The 25,122-nt window shown below is 31.1% G+C and overlaps 1 protein-coding gene across 1 annotated transcript in view; it reads left to right on the forward strand.

The window, feature by feature from the left end:
- Window positions 1-502: 502 nt before the first annotated feature.
- LOC118192460 (WD repeat-containing protein 20) overlaps window positions 503-25,122 on the forward strand; it is a 77,270-nt gene continuing 52,650 nt past the window's right edge. The window contains exons 1-2 of the mRNA XM_035363439.2: window positions 503-989; window positions 18,800-18,982. Of these exons, the coding sequence (XP_035219330.1) occupies window positions 741-989; window positions 18,800-18,982 (432 nt within the window). The 5' untranslated portion in view covers window positions 503-740. The remainder of the gene's footprint in view (window positions 990-18,799; window positions 18,983-25,122) is intronic.

The raw sequence follows: 25,122 nt of genomic DNA on the forward strand, positions 1-25,122 counted from the left end.
TTTCATTTCCACTAAAATTTAAATTAACGTACTCTTCCTTGCGATGATTTAGGAAAATGTATTGTTATTTGTAAGAAAGTTTGCATTGTTTTGAAAAAAGTAAATTAACGAGATTGCAAACTCATAATTTTTAACCGAAGTAGCAAACTGCGGTGGAAAAGAAATTTCTTTCTTCATAAATGTAGTGAAAAGGCATTTTTTGGGTGAAAAATGTGGCGTATATTTTTAATTCGTAAATTTGCTGCATCAAATTAATGTAAAAGTGTCTGACTGATAAAAGAAACTTTTTAAATTCATCATGTCTTATCTTACTCGGCATGTTTAATATTTCTATCCTATTTTACCCATTCTACCCATTCTTATATAAATTAATTTTAATGATAAGGCTAAGAAAAAAATTCCTTGTCTTATAAATAGTCCGAAGTTTATCAAAGACAATTACAAGTTTTAAATCAAAAATAATTTTTCAACTGCTGTTTCTACTTTCTTTTAAAAAAAAGTGGCAATGGCAGTTAATGCCTCTCTGGTCGGTTTACTTACGGGAAACATGAAGCATTAATTTAATAAGCCACGAACTGGGATGCTTGTTGTTTGTGTACTTTTGTGATCAGCATGCAATTTTTTTATAATGTTTACAGAATTTTAAATATACTTCGGAAGTGTAGAACGCATTTCGAGGATGATACTGTGCTATGAATATTCGGGATATCTAATTTCCTCGTCAATGTTTAGTCGGTAAAATGGCGGTGCAGTGTGACGGGGGAGGTAAAGATGAACTAAAGACTCAGTTTATGACTCGGGAAGGAGTTTATAAATTAATGACTCTGTCTGAATACTCAAGACCTAATCGAGTTGGCTTTAACACTCAAGCCAACACACCCGTTAAAGTCTCTTTTGTAACTATGCCCGATCCATCCGGCAACGGCGATCGCATTTGCTTTAATGTGGGGAGAGAACTTTATGTTTATATGTATAAAGGCGTGAAAAAGGTATGTTACTTGTAGGCCAGATTTTCTGTATGATAATGTATAAAAATAACCAGTTATATTTTTGGTAATCTCAACTCTAATATATTCATTTTCGCGTATATTAAGTTCTTGTTTAGTGTACAAGTATCCGGCATGATGTCATGTTCTAGAGATCGCTTTCGCATAGCAAGGCATTTCGGCATTTAATATTCTGTGTTAGAGTATTTAGTTAATTTGTAAGCTACGCATTGTTATGAAGCATTCATTTAGCTGTCGGTATTTATTGTTTGTATCAAATAACTGCAATCTACCACTTGTTTCATAAATTTTGTCGTATGTTAGTGAAAAATTCCTTATGCTTTCTACTTTATTTTTTCGAAATTAATCTGGGTTAAATCTGCTGCGATTTTATTTATGTAGCATGTGAAATGTTTTGTGCTAGAATAAGTTAAATCTCGTTATGCATTTTTCTTTCCTGATTAAAGTTTAGTGAGATGTATAATTAAAATTTCAGTCTTTTACTGTGCGAGAAGTTAATTGCTAAATGTGAATGAGCATTTTGGGCTTCAAATATCTGAATTGAGATTTTTATATGTGTGTATATACTTACATTGCGTACATGCTTGTATATATACTCATAGTAATAGCATAATACATGTAATTTGTGAGTTTAGTAAAAAGGGATATGAAATGTGTAAGTTCTACCCTTTCTTTAAATGCCTAGAATATTTTTCCTTTTCCCCTTCCCCAACTCTGTGTGTGTGTATTACGTATAATGGTTAAGGTATGCTTAATAATAATGGGATTATCAAATGATTACGAGATCCAAGATTTTCTTTTTTTACATGGTTTCTGCTATAATTATATTTGAGAATGCATCTCGTAAAGTTTGAAAGTAATGCATTTCAAGTTTTACTATAAAATATGAAATGAAAAAGTTTGGCCATTTTTGTTTTCTATTCAACAAAAGTAAAGTAATTTTATATTTTATTTACAGAAACAGTATGATAATGTATACATATTAATGTAAAAGTAATGGTTTCATTATATAAACTGATAATTATGTCTGTTCCATCCAATAATATTTAGTATATTAGCAGATTCTTTCTCTCCTGTCCGTCTAATTTTATGCAGAATGCAATGATGCTAATTGGGTATTCTTCATAGGTTATGTATTTTAAATGGAACTGTGATATACCAATTTTGTGCAGAGAGCATTTTAGACTAATTTAAAATCTTTGTGATTTTGGTGTTTATTTAAAATTTATTTTGCATTTGTATTTATGGAAAATGATAAATATTCTCATTTGAGGTACATTTGAAAGGGATCATTAAAATAATGGGGGGAGGGGGCAGATTAAGGGTGGCAAGCAGAAAATTAATAAAATTCTACATGGAATCATAAAAGTAAATTTAAAGCTAGTTATACTGCGTGTTTATTTATATATCTAATAGTTAAAAAAAAAAAAAAAAAAAGAAAGAAGTCTTCACAATCAAACATTACTTTGGTAACATGTGAAACAATTTTTCATAGGCTTTCTTTTCAAAAATTTGCTTGTGCAATCTTCTGAAACCATTCATATTTCTGCCAGCATGCTCTTGTGTTTTTTTTTTTTTTTTTTTTCCCCTTCTTTTGGATAAAATGTTAAAAATGTTGGATAAAATGTTAAAATGTGGCCTTTCAGAAGAAAAGTTTAGTTGATCTTTGGATTATTGGCGATTTTTTGGTGACCAACTCTGCTACAGCAACCCTCTATTTTTTTCGCCATCATTTTGTCTTCACGAAGTAGAGACATGTTTCTTTTCTTTTTATTTACTGAACACTTTTTCCAACAATCTACTAGCCGAATTACACTTATGCTAGAAATTTTATGTAACAAAACTGCTTAATCATGACAAATATTAACTGCAAAATTGGGAAAAAGTGCACAATCTCTAACTCCTTGCGCGTTTTTCAGAATAGCACATACACGTAAACCATTTACTCGTCGGCTTATTTTTACTTTAAAAAAAATCCCAGAATTGCACAAAAATGGCATTGCACACACTCTTAACTTTATCCATCTACACTGCTATTTTCTCATAAATTACAAAAATTTGCACAAAAATGCAAAAAAATTCCGTGAATCTTTAAACTCGGTAAAAAGCACATATTTGAAATTACCTGATCGTGAAAAAGTATATACCCTTTCCAAGGATGAACATTTCCACGTATAAAATAAATAAAATATCCAAAAACTTTTACCTCTAAATTATCTATTATATTATAAACGTCACCAACGAATTCATACCGCAAACATTACAAATGGTTACAAATAATTAGTGTCAAATATTTAAATCATTTCCATACACGTTTACTTCAACTGAAACGTATACCAAATTCCTACAAACATAAAATTCACAAAATAACTATCATTTAATTAAAATATCACTAAACCATGTACACGTCGACTTATTTTTACTTAAAAAAACATCCCAGAATTGCACAAAAATGGCATTGCGCACACTCTTCACTATATCCATGTACACTGCTTTTTTCTCATAAATTAGAAAAATTTCATGAAAATGCATGAAAATTTTGTGAATCTTTAAATCTGGTAAAAAGAACATATATGAAATTACCTGATCGCAAAATGTATATACCCTTTCCAAAGATGAACATTTCCACGTATAAAATAAATAAAATATCCAAAAACGTTTACCTCTAAATTATCTATTATATTATAAACGTCACCAACGAATTCATACCGCAAACATTACAAATGGTTACAAATACTTAGTGTGAAATATGTAAATTACTTCCATGCACGTTTACTTCAACTGAAACGTATACCAAATTCCTACAAACACAAAAATTCACAAAATAACTATCATTTAATTAAAATATCACTAAACCATGTACACGTCGACTTATTTTTACTTAAAAAAACATCCCAGAATTGCACAAAAATGGCATTGCGCACACTCTTCACTATATCCATGTACACTGCTTTTTTCTCATAAATTAGAAAAATTTCACGAAAATGCATGAAAATACTCAACGTATTCCAAAATAGTACAAACATGTAACTCACAAAATCATGATCATTAAATTAAAATATAATTAAATTAAAAAACACTACTTAAAATATAAATAAGCACATACATTAAATTAATAAAAATTAGATTACAATCCTAATTACTTTAAACTAAATCATTGCTAATAACAATTTTCCGATAATATCATATTAATTTATTTACTCCTTACATTTAGAACAATGCATAAAAATAATATCTTCAAATGATTAAAAATACTAACTTACCTAATCTTCAGAATCTTCGTTACGTGGCACGTACACTTCCACTATTTCACACAACACACAATGAAGCTTAATACAAAATAATATAGTACTACAGTTTTCCAAATTCCCCCTCTTTTCCGATTAAAGAATTGTAATTCGTCCATTAATGTCACATGACATATCTCATGATCTCTCATTTTCCTCACACAAAATAATGCGTAATCCGAACTGAGTACTTCTCACATTATTACCAAAGTCCTAGGTAGTAACCTTTATCGCCTCCAAAATGTCGCCAAACTACCAGTTACCATATTCCAAAGATCAGCCAAAAGTTTTTCCAATATAGTGTTTATAGCATTTTTTTTTTCCTTACTTGTAAGAAAAATTGGCTAATCTTTGGAATATGGTAACAGGTAGTTTGGCGACATTTTGATAAGGCGATAAAAGTTACTAGCTAGGACTTTAGCAGTGTACATGGATAAAGTCAAGAGTGTGCGCAATGCCATTTTTGTGCAATTCTGGGACATTTTTTTAAAGTGAAAATCGGTCGACGTGTACGTGGATGATACCGTCTGTGTATGTGCAATTCTTAAAAACGCGGCAAGCAGTTTGCGATTCTGCACTTTCTCCCAATTTCGCACCTAATCTTCGTCTTGATTAAGCATTTTTGTTCCATAAAAGTTCTAGTATAAGCGTAATTCGGCTAGCAGATTGTTGGAAAAAAATGTTGAGTAAAAAAAAAAAAAAAAAAAAAAAAAACCTTTACTTCGTGAAAACAGTTGCTGTAGCAGGGTTGGTTGCCAAATTTTTGCCAAAAAATCGCCAAGTTACCATAATCCAAAGATTAACCGAAAAATATGCCACTGGTGAAGTAAATAAAAAAATCAAATTTTATTTAGATATAAGAAAAATCTGAGGTGAATGAATAACAGCTGATTAGAAATGAGACATCATGTTTCATAGGCACAGCGGAAATTACTATACTTCCTGTTATAAAATCAGAATGATTTGTGCAATTTTCTACGTATAAATAATGAGTAATGAGAGTAGTTACAAATCATGTTTCACTTCTGTTTAGAGACTTATCATTTGGGTTTCGCATTTTTTTAATCGCATAAAATTTGCTTTTTTTCGTTCATGAATGTAAATACTATTATGTTTCTTTGTGAATGAAAACAATAGCATTGATTTAACAGTTATATAAATATAATAAATCAACTATGATTAATTTTGCAGAATTTTTTCTGACTGTTAAGCAAAAGTTTTTATTAACTGCTAAAGGCAAATGGTGCATGAAGTGGATGAAATGGTACTTTATTTGGTTAAAGTACTGCCAACCAAAGTATTATATCTCCAACTTCTCTAACCTTTCTGATGATGTAACAACTTTCCCCTTTCTCTGAAGAAAGTCTGTTTTGGTATTAAAAAAATTATTTCACCGATCTGTAATTGTCATGTTTTCTGAATCACTCCCATCAATATCTTCGATTTTACCAGTTACCAAGAAAATGCGTTGGTCTGATGAATACTGCCAAGGGAATCTGGAGGATGGAAAAGGTATTCCCAGTCGATCATGATAATTTCCTTAGTTATTCTTGCTATATCTTGAAGGAAGAGAACATCTTTTCTATTAACTATTAGTAGCTGCTTCTGGGTCCTTGTAACTGAAACTTACAGCTGTGCTGAGAAACAACAGGTTATATGTTTTAGCCATCTGTCACAAATTTAAAATTAACAAACTTATTAATCACCTGCCACTTTTATTGGTGTATAAAGTGCTTCATTTTGCATTATATATACTTTTCCTTGCACGTCAGCTTTTGACTGATGTGTAGTTTTTGGCAGACAGCAAGGATAAGTTAGATGTGTAGTCTTGTCTGTTCGATTAGTTTGTGAGAAACATTTCTGTTCAACTTGTACATCTTTGCTAGTTGATGTTAAGGTATATGTTTTTTTTATTAAGTTGAATAATCTGTCAAGTTCTTTATAAGATTATATAATCTTTCAGCTGGATCTTGTTAAAGCCTGCTGAAGCAAGGATAACCTCTTTAACTGTATCATTTCCAGGTGTTGAGAAGAACTTTTGGAACTACTCTGATATGCGCGCTCAAGTCGCCAAATTCACGCTGCCATATTACTATCTAAATTTTTTGTCTACATTTTGAACTTTTAGCCTAAAATGTCTCCAGAAACGCGGTTTTCGCACATGCAAAAACTACGTTTTGAACACACAATTTAGCTAAAAATCCGAAACAAAAACAAAAAATTTAGATAGCAAAAACGTAAAGTTTCTAACCAAAAATATTTGACAAGAATCCATGTACACAGCGATATGTTTTAACTTAAAAAAACATCTACGAATTGCACAATGTAGGCAACGAACGAATCTACAAACTACGCACACCTCACTTTAATAAATTAACATAACAACAATAAATTTCAAAGAATACCATGTACACAGCATCCTGTTTAAACTTTAAAAAAAATGTACGAATTGGCACAATTTAGGCAAGGAAGGAATCTACGATCTACGCACTCCTCGCTTTAATAAAGTAACATAATAACAATAAATTTCAAATAATACCATGTACACAGCGTTCTGTTTCAACTTTAAAAAACATCTACAAATTGTATACTCTAGACACTAAACAACAAAATAAACTAAAATAAATTTCAAACAATTTAAAAAAACAACAATAACGACAGAAATTCATACTAAAGAACCAATGAACATAACATTCTACAAAATAAGAACAAGGATAAAATAAAATGCACTTACCATGAATTAATGCGTTTTCGAATAGCAGAAATATAAATTTCATACCGCCTTTAACATGCTGCCACGTAATCACTATCGTATTTACATAACAGCCAGACACACTATCCAGAAAATTTATTGTATGGTTCACAAATAAATAAAATCACAAATCCCTACTTCTATCATGCACTGCCATTAAAAATAATCTCCCAGACCCTCTTTTCACACTTCCAAATACCCACTACCCCTCAACAGGATAGCCACAATCATATTTCCTTTTGCCGAACTTCAATTCAACAACTACCATTTTATCTTTCCCTCCCATCTTCTCAGACACAGAGGCGAACCAACGAGCTCCAGCGAAAGATTTTTCAACGTCAACAGGGTTGCCATAGAACATGCAATCGCGCCAAAAACCAGCACAGAACACATCTCGCCACATTTGGTGAAATTAGGGCGTATATTAGAGTTGTACCGAACTTTTAAATTACAATTGTAGTTCTAGCATCCAATTTGAATTTATAAATTAAACTACCTGTAATAATCATTCAGTTTTGACACTGATGTACTAAGGTCTCATTTGAAAACTTAAAATGATTAATAACCTGATTTCTTTTAGTAAATACTCTATTAAATATCTTTTTTTAGCCCTTCGTAACCGTACAGGTAATGGTCTTGAGTATTTACAAATGTCATTTGACAAAAGATGCAGAAGTGGCATGAAAGTTTCTAGTGACCTTTTTCAAAAGTTGAGGTAGTTGATAACTGACATTTCAGTGCAGGTTTTTTACAGATATTAAAATATACAATGTTAAACAACTGGAAGAAATTTAGATTTTGTGTCATTGTTCTAAAAAAAAGATCACATTTAAATTGTGTCGATTAAAAACTTAAGTCTTCTGAGAATGTTTGTTAAATATGCTTTAGATTGAATCTTGCAATGAGTATAAATTTATAGAAGCCAGTTTGTATAAGAAAAGTAATATTTCTCTTGTGCATTATCATTAAGTCTTTTTGGTTTAAATATGCAATTTGTGTCATCTCCCTTTCCCCAATGTGAGCATTTTAACCTAAATTTCATTTTTTCTTGTTATGGGATAAAAATTGTGTTATTGTTGCTGTGCATCTTATGAATGATCAAATTTGACTGTATAATGGTTTTCTCATACATTTACATATTAGCCTCTGGAAGGTTAGAAAATTTGGTACTATTCAGTTTTAAGGACTGTAAAAAAATTGCAGCGAAAATGTATGCGCAAAAGCGTCAAATCTAGCAAACATGCTCATTTAACAGCGAGTCAAATCTAGCGTGCACGCTGATTTCAAATTACGCAAGTTTAGATAGATCTATATATCTTAAGATGCCATTGAAATACTAGTTTATTTATTAAGTCCTTTTTTGATATCCTACGGATTTAACAATTTGGGAATGACTAAAAGTCTGCAATAGAATTTTTTCAAAGAAAAGGCATCATTCATTATAGAAAATTATGTTTGAACAACCAACAAGATGAAATTATGCTTTAGCGATAACTCGGTAGCGAAATAGCGATGCAGGAATCCATTCAGTTATGTATAGCCTTTTTTTTATATAAATTATGATAATGACCTGAAATAGTTATTTATTCTTATGTTTCCATTCAGTTATGTTTAGCCTTTTTTATATAAATTATAATAATAAAGTATTATATGAAATTAACCTTTCATTTAAATTAAAACAATAATCTTGAAATCTAATTTACTGTTATACTTCCTTTCTTGCGTTAGGGTTGCCATAATTATTTTTGGCAGCACTGGCATCAACAATAGTTTGGCGATTTTTTATGGTCCTCAAAACGAAATAGTACCAAAAATTTCAAGGTTTCTTTAGAGCATTAAAAAAAAATGTAATATGATTTACAAAAACTGTAATGCTATTAGAAATGCATTAGCCTCCAGAAGGTAAGGGAATTTTAAGGTTTAAGGTTTCTTTAGAGCATTAAAAAATAAAATTTAAATTCACAAAAAGGGTAATAATGCTATTAGAAATGCAGGTTAATCTTTGGATTATGGTAACTTGGCGATTTTTTGGCGAAAATTTGGCGACCAACCCTGCTACAGCAACCTCCTAGTTTTTGTTTGGACGCCATTTTGTTTTCACGAAGTAAAGGCTTTTTTTTTAACTCACTATTTTTTTTTTTCAACAATCTGCTAGCCGAATTACGCTTATGCTAGAACTTTTATGGAACAAAAGTGCTTAATCATGACGAAGATTAGGTGCAAAATTCGGAGAAAGTGCAGAATCGCCCACTGCTTGCCGCGTTTTTAAGAATTGCACATATACGGTATCATCCATGTACACGTCGACCTATTTTCACTTAAAAAAACATCCCAGAATTGCACAAAAATGGCATTGTGTACACTTTTGACTTTATCCATGTACACTGCTAAAGTCCTAGCTAGTAACCTTTATCGCCTTACCAAAATGTCGCCAAACTACCTGTTACCATATTCCAAAGATTAGCCAAAATGCATATCCATTCTATACTGTATCCTAATGCAGATTTTTTTTTTTTTAAGATAGTTTTGTTATCAAGGTAGAGAAAATGTTTGTGATTGAAATGGGAAAAAGGGTCTGTCATAGGCTAAGATTGTAAAGAGGTTAATTGGAAGCAGAAAAGATGAAAAATATGCAACTGCCTTCACTGGGAATCGAACCACAGACCTCTGGAATACCTGCCCAGCGTGCTACCGTTACACCACGAAGGCATGCTAGGGAAGTGGGAGAAATACCTTGTAAGATTAGCAAGATAATTTTAAATTCTACCATTAAGGTGTCTATTTTTAGATTTTTTCATAGTATACAAAATGATACAGTGTTTTTTTCAAGTCTAATGATATATGTGGTTAGAAATATGGTTTTTTGAATTATAGTGTAGAGTAATAATCTGCTGACATTAATTTGAAGTTTTGCAGTTCCATATTTTCATTATAGAATGTGATGAAATTACCTGAAAAACTTTGAATGTTGTCTGGAAGAATAGACAACTATTCTTTTTCAAAAGAGAGATGAAAGCATTACCTGAAAGTAAAGGCGCTATCTTGGTTAAGGGGTATACATTTTTGAGAACATAGACTCTAATGAGGAAAGCATTCTAGCTACAAGACAAGGAATAGAAAATTTTTAGCTTACTAAGCTAATATTTTTAGCTAGCTAAATTTATTAGGAATAGAAATAACTCCAAATTAAGCTTATGAAGTCATTGGATGAGTTTATTAAATTTTATGAAGCCATCAACATCAAAATAACTCAGTATTATGTAATTTGTTTATTTTATATATGGAAATTATATTCTTTATTTTGTAGTCTTCTTCTAAATAAGTGTTTTTAGCCATTTGTCCTGTTTAACTAAAATTTATGTGTATTTATACGGAAAGTTAATCCTAACTTATGCGCTTTTCATCTGTCCCACCCGTCACATAGCTTCGGGGTATTACTGCATTTGCATGTACCACTGAGCATAAAAAAAGTATGTCATTATTAGTTCCAGATTTATTATTCAATTTAGTTGAAAGTATTCTGTGCAGAAGTAAAAGAATCAAACCCATTTATTAGCTTGATTTTCATTCTTTGTGATAAAATGAATGGGCTACATGTGTGTTAATGCTTTTCCTCTTTTGTAAAATGCAAGCTAATTTTTCCCTGCAAATTCCTCTCTGAACGTTCTCCCTAGTCGTAGAGTGTTTTTAATCAATAATTTAATTTTTTTAAATTAATTTTCTTGCAACAAAATTTTTGATGAAATGGCAGGATTTTTCTCTTATTTGAGAAAGTTTTCAGTATATATTTTTATAGAATGACTCTTAATATTTATGTATTTAAATTAAAGTCATCATGCATAAAGTAATGAAAAATAATAGCAGAATAATTTCTGGATTCTTTTTTTAGACTGCTTTTTTAGCTGCTATGTATTATGCGAGCAAAGGTTACGAGTCATTGAAATACTCACAGAAATAATGCTAACGCTCTAAACTTGAAAGGCCTGCCAGGCCAAGTAGATAAGGCTTCTGAATATCAGTAGTTCATCCAGGGATTGGTTCCTGGGTATGTTGACAAGTAGATAGAAGCTAATTTCTCTTGAAACATCCTTTGTGAAGATGTCTTTTCTAAGTTTGACTGTTCTTATGTGTCATAATCGGTAAAAGTATATTTACAGGCACACCTTGACGAAAATTGGCGATTTTTGGTGGTACATGGATACCGAGTTTGTGCAATTCTTTGACTTCTTATTTTGGCTTTAAGTAGTGCCGATTTTAGCAACAAAATCGCCCCTACACAAAGACAAAATAATGAGTCAAAGAATTGCACAAACTCAGTATCCATATACATATTGACATATTTTCACTTAGAAGAATCACAGAATTGCACAAATTAGGCATTGTGCACTCCCTTGACTTTATCCATGTACTCTAAAAAAACATCAGAGAATTGCACAAACTTGGCATTGCGTACTCCCTTGACTTTGTCCATGTACACATCAATATATTTTCACTTAAAAAGTCAAAGGATCTCCCAATTTTACAGTAGAGGCGTGCACACACACACACACACACACACACACACACACACAAAAAAAAAAAAAAAGGAAAATCTCAATAAACTACATTTTAAACCAAACAATAAAATAACATAAAAAAAAGGAAAAACATCTTGTGCATCTAAGCACTATATAAAGCAAACATCCACTTACCTTATTTAGAAATTTCTTCATCTTCAGTCTGGCACACAAAATTCCATAACAGCATGCAAAAATTATCTGAACTTGAATACATATATCGGTGTCGCCACATAAATTCACAAAAATAAAAGTAAAAAATATCCTCCGTAATTACGGACTGTCCGGAAAATGGCTGCTAAGTAAACCTTCATTTGCACACCAGTCAATTAATGCTCTTTTCCCCTTTCATTCCAAATCATACAGAAACTTCAAATTAATCTTGCTGCATTCAGCTATTCTACTGTCTAAACATCAAAACAAGCAATGTGCTTCCTAACCAACACACACCGCAAGCGATTACAAAATATCCCAAAATTCAAAATTTACCGCAATCATGGCAACTGATTATGCCATAATAGGGTTTCCATAACATTCAACCACTCAGGTTTCTGTAAATAAAACAGCTTGGCGATAAATGAAACAACAATTTTACGATAATGCAAGGGGTACCCTTTAGTCTACTCTAACCTCAAATACACTGAAAAATTTCTTTTGAATTGAGAAATTACATGCCATTTTCTTGAATGAAATAAAATTCTGCCTGTGCACAGTGCTGTAAAGTTGCTTAAATATTGAAAAAATATTGATTTAGAGTAGAATAAGTTATATGTTGGGAAAAATGGAAGTCAGGAGTTCCCAAATTTAATACTCCAGTCATACAGCCACTCTGAAAAATTATTTAAATTTTTTAAATTGTATAATCTTTCAAAGCAAAATATGTTCATTACAGTGAGAAATTATCAAACTGTTTGTACTTTAAAAGTACATCCAAAAATTAGATTTTCTCCAAGATGAATGTGTAGTTTGCTCTGTATTATTTTAGAACATTCAATTAAAAAAATTCTTTTTGGTACTGAAATAATTCTTGGATTTTCCTTTTGTAAGTGGATTCCTACTTAAATATTGAATTATTGTTTGTAAATTGCATTATTGGAATGCAGTAGATTCATGTTGAAGAGGTAATAAATTTTATCCCAAATAAACAGTGTAATAAAAAATTTTATAAGGTACTTGGGAGTTTATTTTAAAATGCTGTAATCCTGTTTATGTTTAAAAGAACTATGTAAAATTTCTCAAATGAACACACACACGCTGCAAAGTGATATCTTAACCATTTGACTGCTACGCGGCACAAAAGCGCTGCATTCATTTGTCTCGAAAACTGCTGCGCTGCAAGTTTCAATGTGTCTTTGTTGCTCCGTGGGTGTGAACATACGTAGTCTGACCTCACACATACTTTGTAACATAAGTGCATTCTAAAGTAACTAATTGCTGCGTCACAGTTTTCGAGACAAATGAACGCAGCGCTTTTGCACCGCGTAGCAGTCAAATGGTTAAAATCAGTGTTTGTCATATCATAAAAAGACATCAATTCATGATAAGGTGTCCATTGTCTTAATTTAGAACATGAAAGTCTTCTTATTTCCCCACTTCCAGTAGATGCCTATCTTTTCTGCATTAGAAAATTTGATTGAGGGATAGTTTATTTGTTCCAGTTAGTTACGAAGTTTTGTACATATATAATAACTTTACCACCTTGGTGCAGTTTGATGATTTTTTTTACAGATGAAAAGGTAAAAGTTTTTTATCAGGTGCAAAATAGCAATTTTTTTTCACTTTTTTAAAGGAAGATTCCAAAACCATAGATATTTATCTAAGTCGATAAATATAATTGACACATGAAAAGAAAACATACTTTAGCAATTTATAATACAATTTTGAATTATTAAATAAATGATTATAATTTCGAATTTTAATGACATGATACATTAAAATATAAAACATTCTTCTTCAGATCTTTCTGTAATATTTTTGCGCTGTTCTTCCAAACCACAGAGGGATCTGTTTTTGCATTAAAAAAATATCGGGGAATTGTGGAGACTCGCCTTTTTGTAACCCTTGGCAACAGTGGCTTTGTAGAAAGCACATTTTTTTCCTTGTTGTTTCCTTTAAAAAACATTTTGCAAAATTCTGTATTCCTGCAGAAATTGTACGGTACTTTGTTACAGCTAGCCCCCAACCATATTTGGCGATTTTAGATTTATGCCAAGATTTCAGCTATAATTTCGCCAAGCTCGTGAAATACAAATGTAAAAATACACGACACAATTTATAATAATAACAATAGTACTCGCATGTCATTTTTTAAGACTATTTTTGAGTCCGTATCCTTCTTATTATTTTTTGGCATGTAATTGTTCCAGTCGACTGCATCACTTTCACAAATATTAAGCTGTTTGTTACACCATTTCGTGGACATCAGTACCTCTACCTAAGAATTATGTAGCTCCTGTATCTATGAAGATTAAGAATACGTAAATCTAATAGCAGTGATGAATGATAATTTGGGACTGCCGAACCAATTTCCAACACAGAGGTCTTTTTTTTGTAATTTTTAACATTGAACCTCCAAATAGTTTTGTCATTAACATAAAGTTTCATGTTGTGGCCATTTTTACTGACTCATTTGTCTGGTAAATGACCTCTTTCTTAACCACTTGCACTAAAAAGACGTGCCACGCACGTTGAGATGCTTTTGTCTCGAAACTCGAGCGACACAAACACCACGGCAATAGGCATTTATCGCAAAAATGAAAATAACGTGGTGCACGCGTCGGCTAACAATGAGATTGTTTATTTCTCAAGTTACAGCTCTGGATTGCAGACGCGGAGCGGCGTAAATAAGAGACTTTACCGCTTGTTATATTGTAGCGCATGGCACCACAACCGTGAAGTTTAGACGTAATGCAAGTGGTTAAAATAAATGACATGGTATCTACCTCATCACTTGGTAAATCAAAGCTTGTTAACATTGTATTCACACACAAAAAAAAGCAATATATATTGATAAATAAACAATGTGAATTCGAAAATCTCGTCAAAAATGCAACACACTGCTATTATACAATTATGTGGCAAGATAAAGAAGACGAAGCCAGATTTTGGTGAGATACCTCAATTGATTGGCAATTCAGTCTTGGGAGCTGCTATAAAAAAGAAGTACCATTTTACCTCTGTTTCTTCCATTGATGACTAATTCCACAAGCTCGTATTTTAAAACTAAGTTTAAGGCATCATGGTTTATTGATAAAAACTATTGGAAATTAAAATACAACAAAAAATAAAATGGCGGTGTTGCTTGAAATTGTTATGAGCATGGTTGCCAGAAGAATAGTTAACGCGCATGTTTCGCAGAGTTTGGCACATTCTGAAAATTTGGCGACCTCTATTAAGATGATAGCATTAATATGCAAGTACCCCAAATTGCTGAGTGTGTTCTGGAAGATAATAACTAAAAGGGGCTTTACTAGGCAAAATACTAGAAATCTGGCATTTAGTTTAACAAAAATGCTGATTGAGCAGGTGTGGAGGGATGGTCAATATGTGGTGTGTGTGATAACAATTAATCTGTGATAATGGAGCAAACTTTTTGCAGAACATCCTGCTTTGCTTGCTGAATAACCAGAAATATTGTGTAATTTGCTGTGAGGCTTATTTTTTTACTTTTGTGCATTTCTGTTTGTACTTTTCGTATAGAGAATTTTATAACCTAAAGATATCTAGAATGTGTAGGAGGAAAAAAATCTTCAGTTTAAGAAGTTGCTGTTTTATTTGTGGATATGGATGAATCTCATTTTTCAACATTCAGTGAAGATGTAACACCTGAAAATAACGAGATGGTGATAATCCAGAATTTTCATTTATAACTTAATATGATCGAGAAGAAAAATTTAAGAGAAATGATTATTCAGCATTTGAATGGGCATTAATTGTTGGTATTAAAAGGAATCTGCCATCTACTGGACTTGTTCTGGATTTATTTCTAGTGTCTCCTTTCCAATATAAAACTTTTTTAAAACCTTGCTTTTAGATAATTTATGCATTATTGTAAGGATAAGTTTTTAATAAATATATGAAGTCTGTAGAAAGCACATTCATGTGAACACAACTGCAGACCTAAGAAAACGTTAAAATAAATTTGAGCTTTCAAGGCATTAGCATTTATTGAGCATTGTTTAAATGCAGAGAATTTCTAATGGTAAATTCCCAAATACAGTTTTTGGAATTAAAATAATAAATGGAATAACGGTGAAGGAATTTGTTAATAAGGAATTAAATGTTACCATGATTCTGATAAAGAAAATAAAGACTGGCTAATGAGACTCTTGTACAAAGTAGAGGATTTGCTTTTAGATCTTCAGATTAAATTTATAAATTCCCTTTAAAGAATTGTTATTTAAAAGAAGCTATTGTAAAACTCGGAGGAAGAATAAGTTTTGAGTATGTGTCCATAAGGCCAACTGACAGAGAATTCAAAATATAAACTTTACGCTTTTAGTCGAAATGTGTAAATAAATCTTAACCTTTTTTCCCTCCCGAAATGGGAGACTGAATCGCGAAATTTAAATCAGTTCAAAGAAAAATTACAAAATTTATTTTGCCCATTATTTAGCAGCATCCCTGTAATATTACATTTTCAAAGCATTGGCTCTTATCTGTTTGTAGGACTACAGCAGTTAACTGAAAATATGTACTTAATTTATTCAAGACTTAAAAGTTTTGGAATAAATTCAGCTGCACTGTCTAAATTTTCCCAATTTGTTGTGCACAGCAAAAGCAGTTTAACATATAACGTGTACTACTTAATAATCTATATGAAAGATTCTTGACTAGTAATAAGGTGGGTACATGAGAAGTATAATGTTTAATGTCTCTCTGATTTGTGCAATATTAAATGCATGTATAGTTTGTGTTGACTGGCCATTAATGTTATACAACATCCTCTATCAGATTGTGGATGTTTGTATTTTTTTCCCCTTTGTTTGCTAAATGAAATAGTAAATACTTTTATGCTGTAGTTTATGATTAAACTCTCAGGCCTAAGCTTTATATCATTGGATTCACTTAGTAGCTTGAGAAATGAACATTTGTTTTAATATAGTCATCAGCTGCATTTTCACAGATACCCGTGCATGAGCATTAACAAAGGGATGGAAAAAACCGTACTTATGTATTAGTGCAATGATGTTAATAAAAGTTTCAGAATGTATTAAACTCAGGCAACACTACCATTTTTGTATGTGTTCTTTGCTGTATTTCAAGTTCAAAGTGTTTTTATTGATGAATTGTGATAGTTACTGTCTTAATTTTAAAATATGCATTTGTGGGATCTGCCTGTAATAAAGAAATTACGACAAAATTTCAGCAGGAATATCATTTGCCAAAGGTTACAAAAGAGAAGGCTTGTTTTTAAAGCAACTGTAATATTTTCTAGAAACAAAGAACCACTTGTAAGTATGTGAGGTAATTGATTTCCAAGACAAAAGCTTAATTAAAACATAAAATACATATGTGATAAGATGTGTATCTTCTGTAAAAAATTGCGAAACTGGTTGCACTTATATGTAAGTACCAAAAAACTTATGTTTGGTATAGATAAAAGGGATTGTAAATCTCGAGTGATTAAAACATTGAAAAGTATTTTAGAAAAAAGGCTTAGAACGGCCCATTTAAGGACAGAAAAATTATTTTATTGCAGCGTGCATGAACTTGTACTTGAATGAATTCTTATGTATGCTTACATATGCATAACTATAAAGATTTGTTTAATTCTTTGCAAATGTTTCACTATGCTTGGTCCTACAGTAGCCATACTGAAGCATTGAAATGGCATTTCTTTGCAGAAAGTATAAGTAGAATGTTAAGTTTGCTGTGAAATATTGATTTAGTTATTAGTTTCAAAGCAGTATACTAAAGAAATGTATGTAAACAATCATATTTACACATACAGGCTGCATTAAAAAAAATTAAAGAACAAGGGGAGCCTTAGAACTTAAATTTACGTTGTCCTGAAAATTGTGCATCGTTGAGAAAACCTTTCAGAAGGCCTGCATAATGTGCATCCTTCCACTTATTTGCTGAGATATCCAGTTTGATCTGCTACCATACCTCTGTAAACTTGAGCGAAATGGGATGTAAACAGAATCATCTAATTGTATCCATTGGTCTTTTAACTGTATAGGTAAAAATTGAATGCTGGGATGTTGAGATTGCAAGATTGTGACTTAGCTGCCCTGTGGTTCTGAGTGGAGACTGTTTGCGCAGTACAGTACATCTGTGGTATGAGCATGATGCTATAAAAAAATACCATCATTCTGGAATTGTGAGGAAATGGTTCTTTGGGTTCAGAATACATATTGATCCAGCATATGTAGTTATTTATCTCATGTGCTTCAGTCATTAACCCTGTGACCACGGATACAAAACTCTCCCAAATTGGAAAATTCAAATAAAATCATAAATTGACAGATACTGATTGCCATAATAAGAATGTTTCTCCCATATATTCAGGATAATTAGTAAATGCACTGTTTACATAAGTTGCAATCAGAGTTAAAAAAGATTCAGTTGGTTTCATTCTTTATCATGTCACTTATTTGATGTGTACAGTCCCAAACCCTGTTAGAGATAATCGTAACTGGATATTCCAGTTGTTCACTTTCCTATGGGCACTTTCCTAGGCCACCTATGGGCAAGTGGTAAAACCGCTGAACACTTAATTTGACTTAGCTTCAGATTTTAGCAAATGGGCTGGCTGCATGGGTTGTAGTGGTTTTCGCCATTTGTAATGTAAATGCTTGCCAGTTTCCCATAGAAAATCTAGCACAAAGGTATCCTTTCTGTTTGGCATATAACTATTGTAAACTTTGCTATAATCGAATCCAAACCAACTTGCTTTGCCTGCACAAAGTGCTAGGGAGATACTATTACATATTTTCCGTAATTATTACCGAATTCCAGGTGTGTCAATATTTTTTATGGACTGATTACTAGTATTAGTGATTCAGTTAACTATTTCTGATTAATTCAGTTCGGGGTTACTGATAGCTTTGTCCAAAGGTTGGCATCTATCTCTATATATCTGAAAATACCCAGTGAAAAAATAATTGTAATATATATTCATATTAGAATTTTTAAATGTTCATTGGAAAAATGAATATTAATTAAAAATTATGACTTTCTTTTGTATTTTAGGCAGCTGATTTGACAAAGCCTGTTGATAAACGAGTCTATAAAGGCACATACCCAACGTGCCATGATTTTAATCAGTGCACTGTAACGAATGAAGGAGTCTCTCTTTTGGTGGGCTTTTCTGCCGGTCAAATTCAATTAATTGATCCTATCAAGAAAGAACTTAGCAAATTGTATAATGAAGAGGTAATGACTTTTGTATTTTGTCTTTTTAATTTTGTTCATTCAGCTAACAGTATTCCTTTTTACTGAGTGTTTAAAATTTGTGTTTATGTCTGTTGAACAGGCAAATCTTTATGTGTCAGTGATTTATTTACTTGCACATATGTTACTCTGATTTCTAGCTTTTTTAAATTATTGATTTGCATCAATATTTGCTCATTTACTACTTATGTTTATTGCTATTATGATTAATAGCTACTGAACTGTGCTTTTTCATTTTCAAGGTACTTTACGATCAAATTTTGAATGTCTTATTCATATAAATAATATGCACCACTAAGAGCAGAAAAAGTTCATATTAATATCAAGGTATGCAGTGAGATGATTATGCAGAAATCACGAGTACTGAATATTTTTGTGAGTTTACACTTCATCAGCATTATAAAATAAAAATTTGATTTAGTACAATTAGTTATCATTTTGATTTGTGCTCCCTTATCATATCTAGCGACAACCTTGGCTAGGCAAGACATTTCCGAGAAACGAGATTCTAGTAGCACTGGTTTAAATGGCAGGTTTCCAAAGAATGTTCCGTTTAGCTGAGAAAGTGGTGTCCATGCTACGAGGAACATTTTGAAACTTTTCTGAAACTGTGTCGTTTGCAGCTGTAGAAATTAACCGTAGAGATCAACCTATCGGACAAAAGTTCTGCTTCTGAAGGATCATGTGTAATTTTTAATATGGCGATGGCTGCAACTGCGAGATCCTGGAGGGTATCCTGCGATTTAATTCAAGAAATATGGAAAAAGCTGTGTATTTGTATATATTACTGTTTTATTGTAGTATAACTGTCCAAGTCATTTTTAAAATGTTTATGTTTATATATTCGTTAAATTTATAATTGTGGAAATTTCAGAGGAGACTGTATTTTATGATGTGCTCTTGATGATTTGTTTACAAAAGTTTGCCAAATTTGTCGTATTTCGTGCTGATCGTGTGAAAAGAAATGTTATTGTTATATAATTTTTTTATTAAATTTAAGGTGAATAATTTTTTAAAATTTGTATATGCATGACTCGACATACTGTAAACAACATAAAAGTTGTATAAAAAAGAAAAACTTAGCTTATGTAATAATGAGAATATGCATTAAATTTGTATGCTATTATTTTCAAGTTATTAATGAAATATGTTTTAGATTATAAGTACATTAAGAACTATATTTTTATTACACATGCTACATATTGAAACATTGGAAATTTATGGATTATTATTGTGAATGATGAAAAACATTTGTATATTCATTCTTTAATATAAATCTTATTCATTATATTAATACTAATAAACATACATCAACAACTTCTAAACCATCGCATCTCTTTTCTCTATGTGTATGTAAATATACGACTTATTATATGTGTGTGTATATTACCATGAAAGACCGAAATTGGTGAATGTCAACTTTCACCAAATACGTCGGTGAAAGATCGAATATTGCATTACATTCGTGTACATTCAGACCCTCACCAGTGTATGTCGACAATCACAGATATGCTCAGGTGTAGGTCGAAAAGAGAGGCATCGACAATTCAAAGTGTCATAATAGTTTAAGTTGTTGCAATAAATAAGATTTGAATTACAAAATTTAGTAAGTTTTTTTGTTACTATTATTTTATTTTCTCGTTTAGAACGTACTGTATAATTCAGTAAGTTTTTAACTTCTATTATTTTCCTTTCTCATTTTGAATGTACTGTGTGTTCTTATTTTGTCTCAAGTGTGTTTTTTCGTGACTGAATTACGGAGAAGAAAATATAATATTCTTATATGTTCAACATTCACCATTAGTACATGGTGAATGTCAACATTTACCGGTGTAAGTCAGAAATAAGAGTATTTGGAAAATATTTCGGACACACACCAAGTGACTACGTGAATGTTGACATTCACCGGTGAAAGTCGACATTCTCCAGATTTCAGTGTTTCACCGTTACATGTATATATGAATGCAAAAATGAACATTGCCAGAAAGTTTATTTGAAGTTACTCCTAATTTATGTAACGATCATGTAATTGTCAGCAACTATAGTCGTCAGCTCTTTGCACATTATCCTGGATATGTAATACACAGGTGAAAAATAATTAAAATCATAATTTTGTGCATTAGGCTAGTCATTAATATTCACCCATTTACACACAACCTTTGCATTTGCTATTTACTTGGAAATTAAAAAAAATAACTGATCAAGTAACCTTTATGAAATATTTAACATTTTGGGGATAAAATAAATATTTTTTACTCATCCTAAAGCATATATCAGTAAATGGCATTATATTGTGTACATAAAAGTTATTAAATAAATATATGGATTAAAAAATTCTATTTACAATAATAAAATCAGAAATAATGACATCATGGAATGAACGATGTAAAAGTATTTACAAAAATATATACAAGAGCTCATTACAAGAATTGGAGTAAAATATTGAATTTAAAAGTAAGGATTAAATCTTGGCCCAGTACCAAGGTACTGAGCCAACAGTATTGAGATAATTACAAAATATATTTTGTATATACACGAAATTTGAAAGCAAACGTCTCTTTTGCGAATCTGAGCGATAACTGATTCCTGTTTAGCATTAAAGTCTTTACCAAGTGAAGATGATAACCTAGCTAGGTAGGTTTCCAAGAATGACGTTCTTAGAAATATTTCTTTCGACGCCTTGTTCTGGCTATGAATAGCATATGTGATAGGTGTTTTATGATAACAAAATTTATTCCCAGACTTGATATACTAGATTGTACCTATGCTGAGCTTAATTTTTGGAGGAAGATTGTAACTGTAGACACGAGTTTGCTGTCATAACCCTGAAATGAAGGTCTGTAATGTTAATGGGAAATGCTAGGTTCCCAGACTTAAAAATTTTCATCATTTTCCCCCTCCCCCCTAAAAAATGCACCAGAAATGCAAAGGATGCTCTTTTGCGGATTAAAAGATCTGGATTATTATTTTCTGATATGAGAAGTGAGTGAATCTCATTTTTATGTATACAGTGTGCTGGCGATAGAAAATTAATTAAATCTTAATATGCATTGCAGCATTTTTAAAAGGATAGGAAAAAATGTGTTTTAGTTCTTTAGACGAATGTAAAGCATGTCTTGGTGCTCCTCATATTACCGTGAAAGACCGAAATTGTCTTGGTGATCTATTTAGCTTCAAAAGAACATCAGCGAATTGCAGAAATTTGATATTGCATGCTACTGTGGACTGTACACACTCTGTCGTCTTCCCTGTTAGATGAAAATAGTTGATCAACACCAAAAATGTCATATGATGACTAAATATGTTCTGCTTCCTGGAAACCAATTTTTCACTTTTATATAGATAGTTTACCTATGCCTTACCAGCATTATGCTTCTACCAAGCAAGATGTATAATTTTATTATATAAGAATTACAGCACTCTATTTGACAGTATGCCCTAATTTTGAAAAAAGTGAATAGATACTATTCTCTTGATGTGGAAAATTTTAGAGCTACATGTTTATGAAACTAAAAGAAATAGCTCTTAAAAAAAGGAACACATGCATAGTTATGAAAGGTAGCTATAGTCATGGAATATTTTTTATCTTTGCAGCTATATTTTTCTGATTTCATTTAAATCTTAATACCGAGAAGAATTTTTTTATTTTCAGAGGCATATTCATGATTGCAGTAGCTGTTATTTATTCTTTGAGAATGAAGCCAAAGCAAACACATATTTAGCAATACTGATACGCAGAATATTAATGCATATTAGCCATATTAGTATTCTTTTGGTTTGAAATTTGATCTTTTTTTAATGCTTCAAATTAAATATTTAATATTTTAAAGTATATCACCTTACAAGTATTTAGAATTTGAACTTCTATCAGGCTATTGGTGTATAAAATAAATAAATTTTCTTGTATTAAAGCAAGTGTAAGAAAATTATAATGAGTAGTTTGTAAAATCACTAATTCAGAGGAAATTTCATGTTAAGTCTTATATTGCACCAAACCAATTATTTGTAGGGTTGCCACCCCACCTGGAAAAGTCGGAGAATTTGAAAATTGATTATAAAAGTTGATAAATTTCATACGACGATCCCCCATAAAGCGATTTTTACACCAACGGTTGAAATGATCACTTTCTTGGCGAATTATGTACCGTGTGAGCGTCATTCGGGCAGTTGGCATAGAGCTAATTTTCACAGATGCGATAAAATTGTCTCAGAAAGGCAGTTTTCAGCAACTTTGGTTTCCAATAACTTCTAGAATCAAGATTTGCCTGTATAGAGCATGTTGAACTAAAGAAAGTACCTTCCCATTCTCGTATAAAACAAAATCAGTTTAATCCTGGTTATATGGTACACACAGGATTTATCAATATTATGATAAGCAGTAAGCAGGTCATTTTGGTGTTGGCGATAGTTTTCAAAGTCGTGCTGAGGCCGTACCATATACTAGGGTTTAACCACAAAATCTTCAAAAACTTTTTTTTACTTTTTAATGAATGCCTTATTTGCCATTTTACAGTAAAATAAAAATAAAAAAATTAGTTATCACTAATCTGGGCTAAAAATTTAATATAATTATTCGCCAAAATATCATTGATTATTGTAATTCAGTTTTTAATCTTTAAGTAATTTATTTTAATGTTATTCATATCAATTAATGTGTTTTCTTCCTTCTAAATTTATCTATTATTAGTTTACTTTTATTTTATATTTTTATTTATATTTATTTATTATTAGTAATACTTTCAAATTCCAGGCAATTTTCTCTGGCATATTCCTGAAACTAATTTTAGCAGTATGATGACATACCATGATGAAATTTAATGCACATTTTTTGCTTACATATGCTGCTAAATAAATATAAAATACCTGCATTTATTTTAGAATAAAATTAAATAAGATTTCTTTCTTTTGTTTAGCTGCAAAAAAAAAAAAAAAAAAAAAAAAAAAAAAAAGACATTTTTAAATCCAGAATATAGGCAGATTCTAATCTCAGTCTTCAGTGGAGAAAACAACTATTATAATTACAACAGTAATGTTTTGGGGAATAAGTCATATGTAATTGGCAAATTTTTATGTTTTCAAAGTGGAGCCATAATTAATTTACCTCTCAGCACAGCCAATGCACACTATACAGATAGACTGGAATTTTCTTAAAACACACCTGGTAAAGTCAGGTTATTTCATTATCCTGTTTGGGTGATAACCCTGTATTTACTTTAGATCTCTCTTTGATGAACAGACTATAGCCATATACTTATTGGCAGTTTACTGCTTACTTAGATCACAGGTATTGGTTAGTACGCTCATATTTTGTATAATTCTTTGAACTCGAATTCTTCAATTAGTGTAACTAGTAAATAATATTTTAACATTACTAAGTTATTTTACATGTAGAAAATAAGCTCCAAAGGCAATGAAATCATTTGTGTAATGTTTGTTCATGAAACTTAATAACGGAGTTTACTTTTTTGCAGCTAAACAAAAGAAAGAAATCTTATTTACTTATATTTTTAAATAAATTCAGGTATTTTATATTTATTTAGCAGCATACATAAGCAAAACATATGTGCATTAAATTTCATCATGGTATAACTACCATTCATTTATATTTCAAAGTGAAAGATTTTGTTTTGGAGGGGGGGATTGCATGTGCCCACAGTTCGTAAAATAGTTATTTTGCAGTTGTTCAAAAAATAACCTCAAGCTATTTATTTTAGAAACAACCTCAGTTTATTTTGTAATGTATATTTATGAGCAATTTCACTGCAGGCATTTAAGTAACTACTGAGCTATTGATGTTGAGTATTCATATCCATGGATATAGCACTTCTAGCTTCACAGGGCAGGCCCTGTATGTGCTGCTGTTTTGTTGCATGCATGTACTTTGTTACTGTCATCAGATACTGTTTGTGAACTTGTAAAATTTTTCTTGGCATTAAATAATATTTTTGCAAAATCTTAATTTAGAAATTTATATTACTTATTAAAATCTAATTGAAGCTGAGCTATATAATTTTTAAACTTAATTTGTTGGTTTTAGTTATAATAAATATATAAGAAATATGTATTAAATATTTTGTCATATGTTAAGAATTTTTATAACAGGCATGGCTAGACTGTGGCTG

Source organism: Stegodyphus dumicola, chromosome X2, assembly GCF_044657685.1.
Source record: "Stegodyphus dumicola isolate Sdum_Otavi_A_Nest chromosome X2, ASM4465768v1".
NCBI lineage: Eukaryota > Metazoa > Arthropoda > Arachnida > Araneae > Eresidae > Stegodyphus > Stegodyphus dumicola.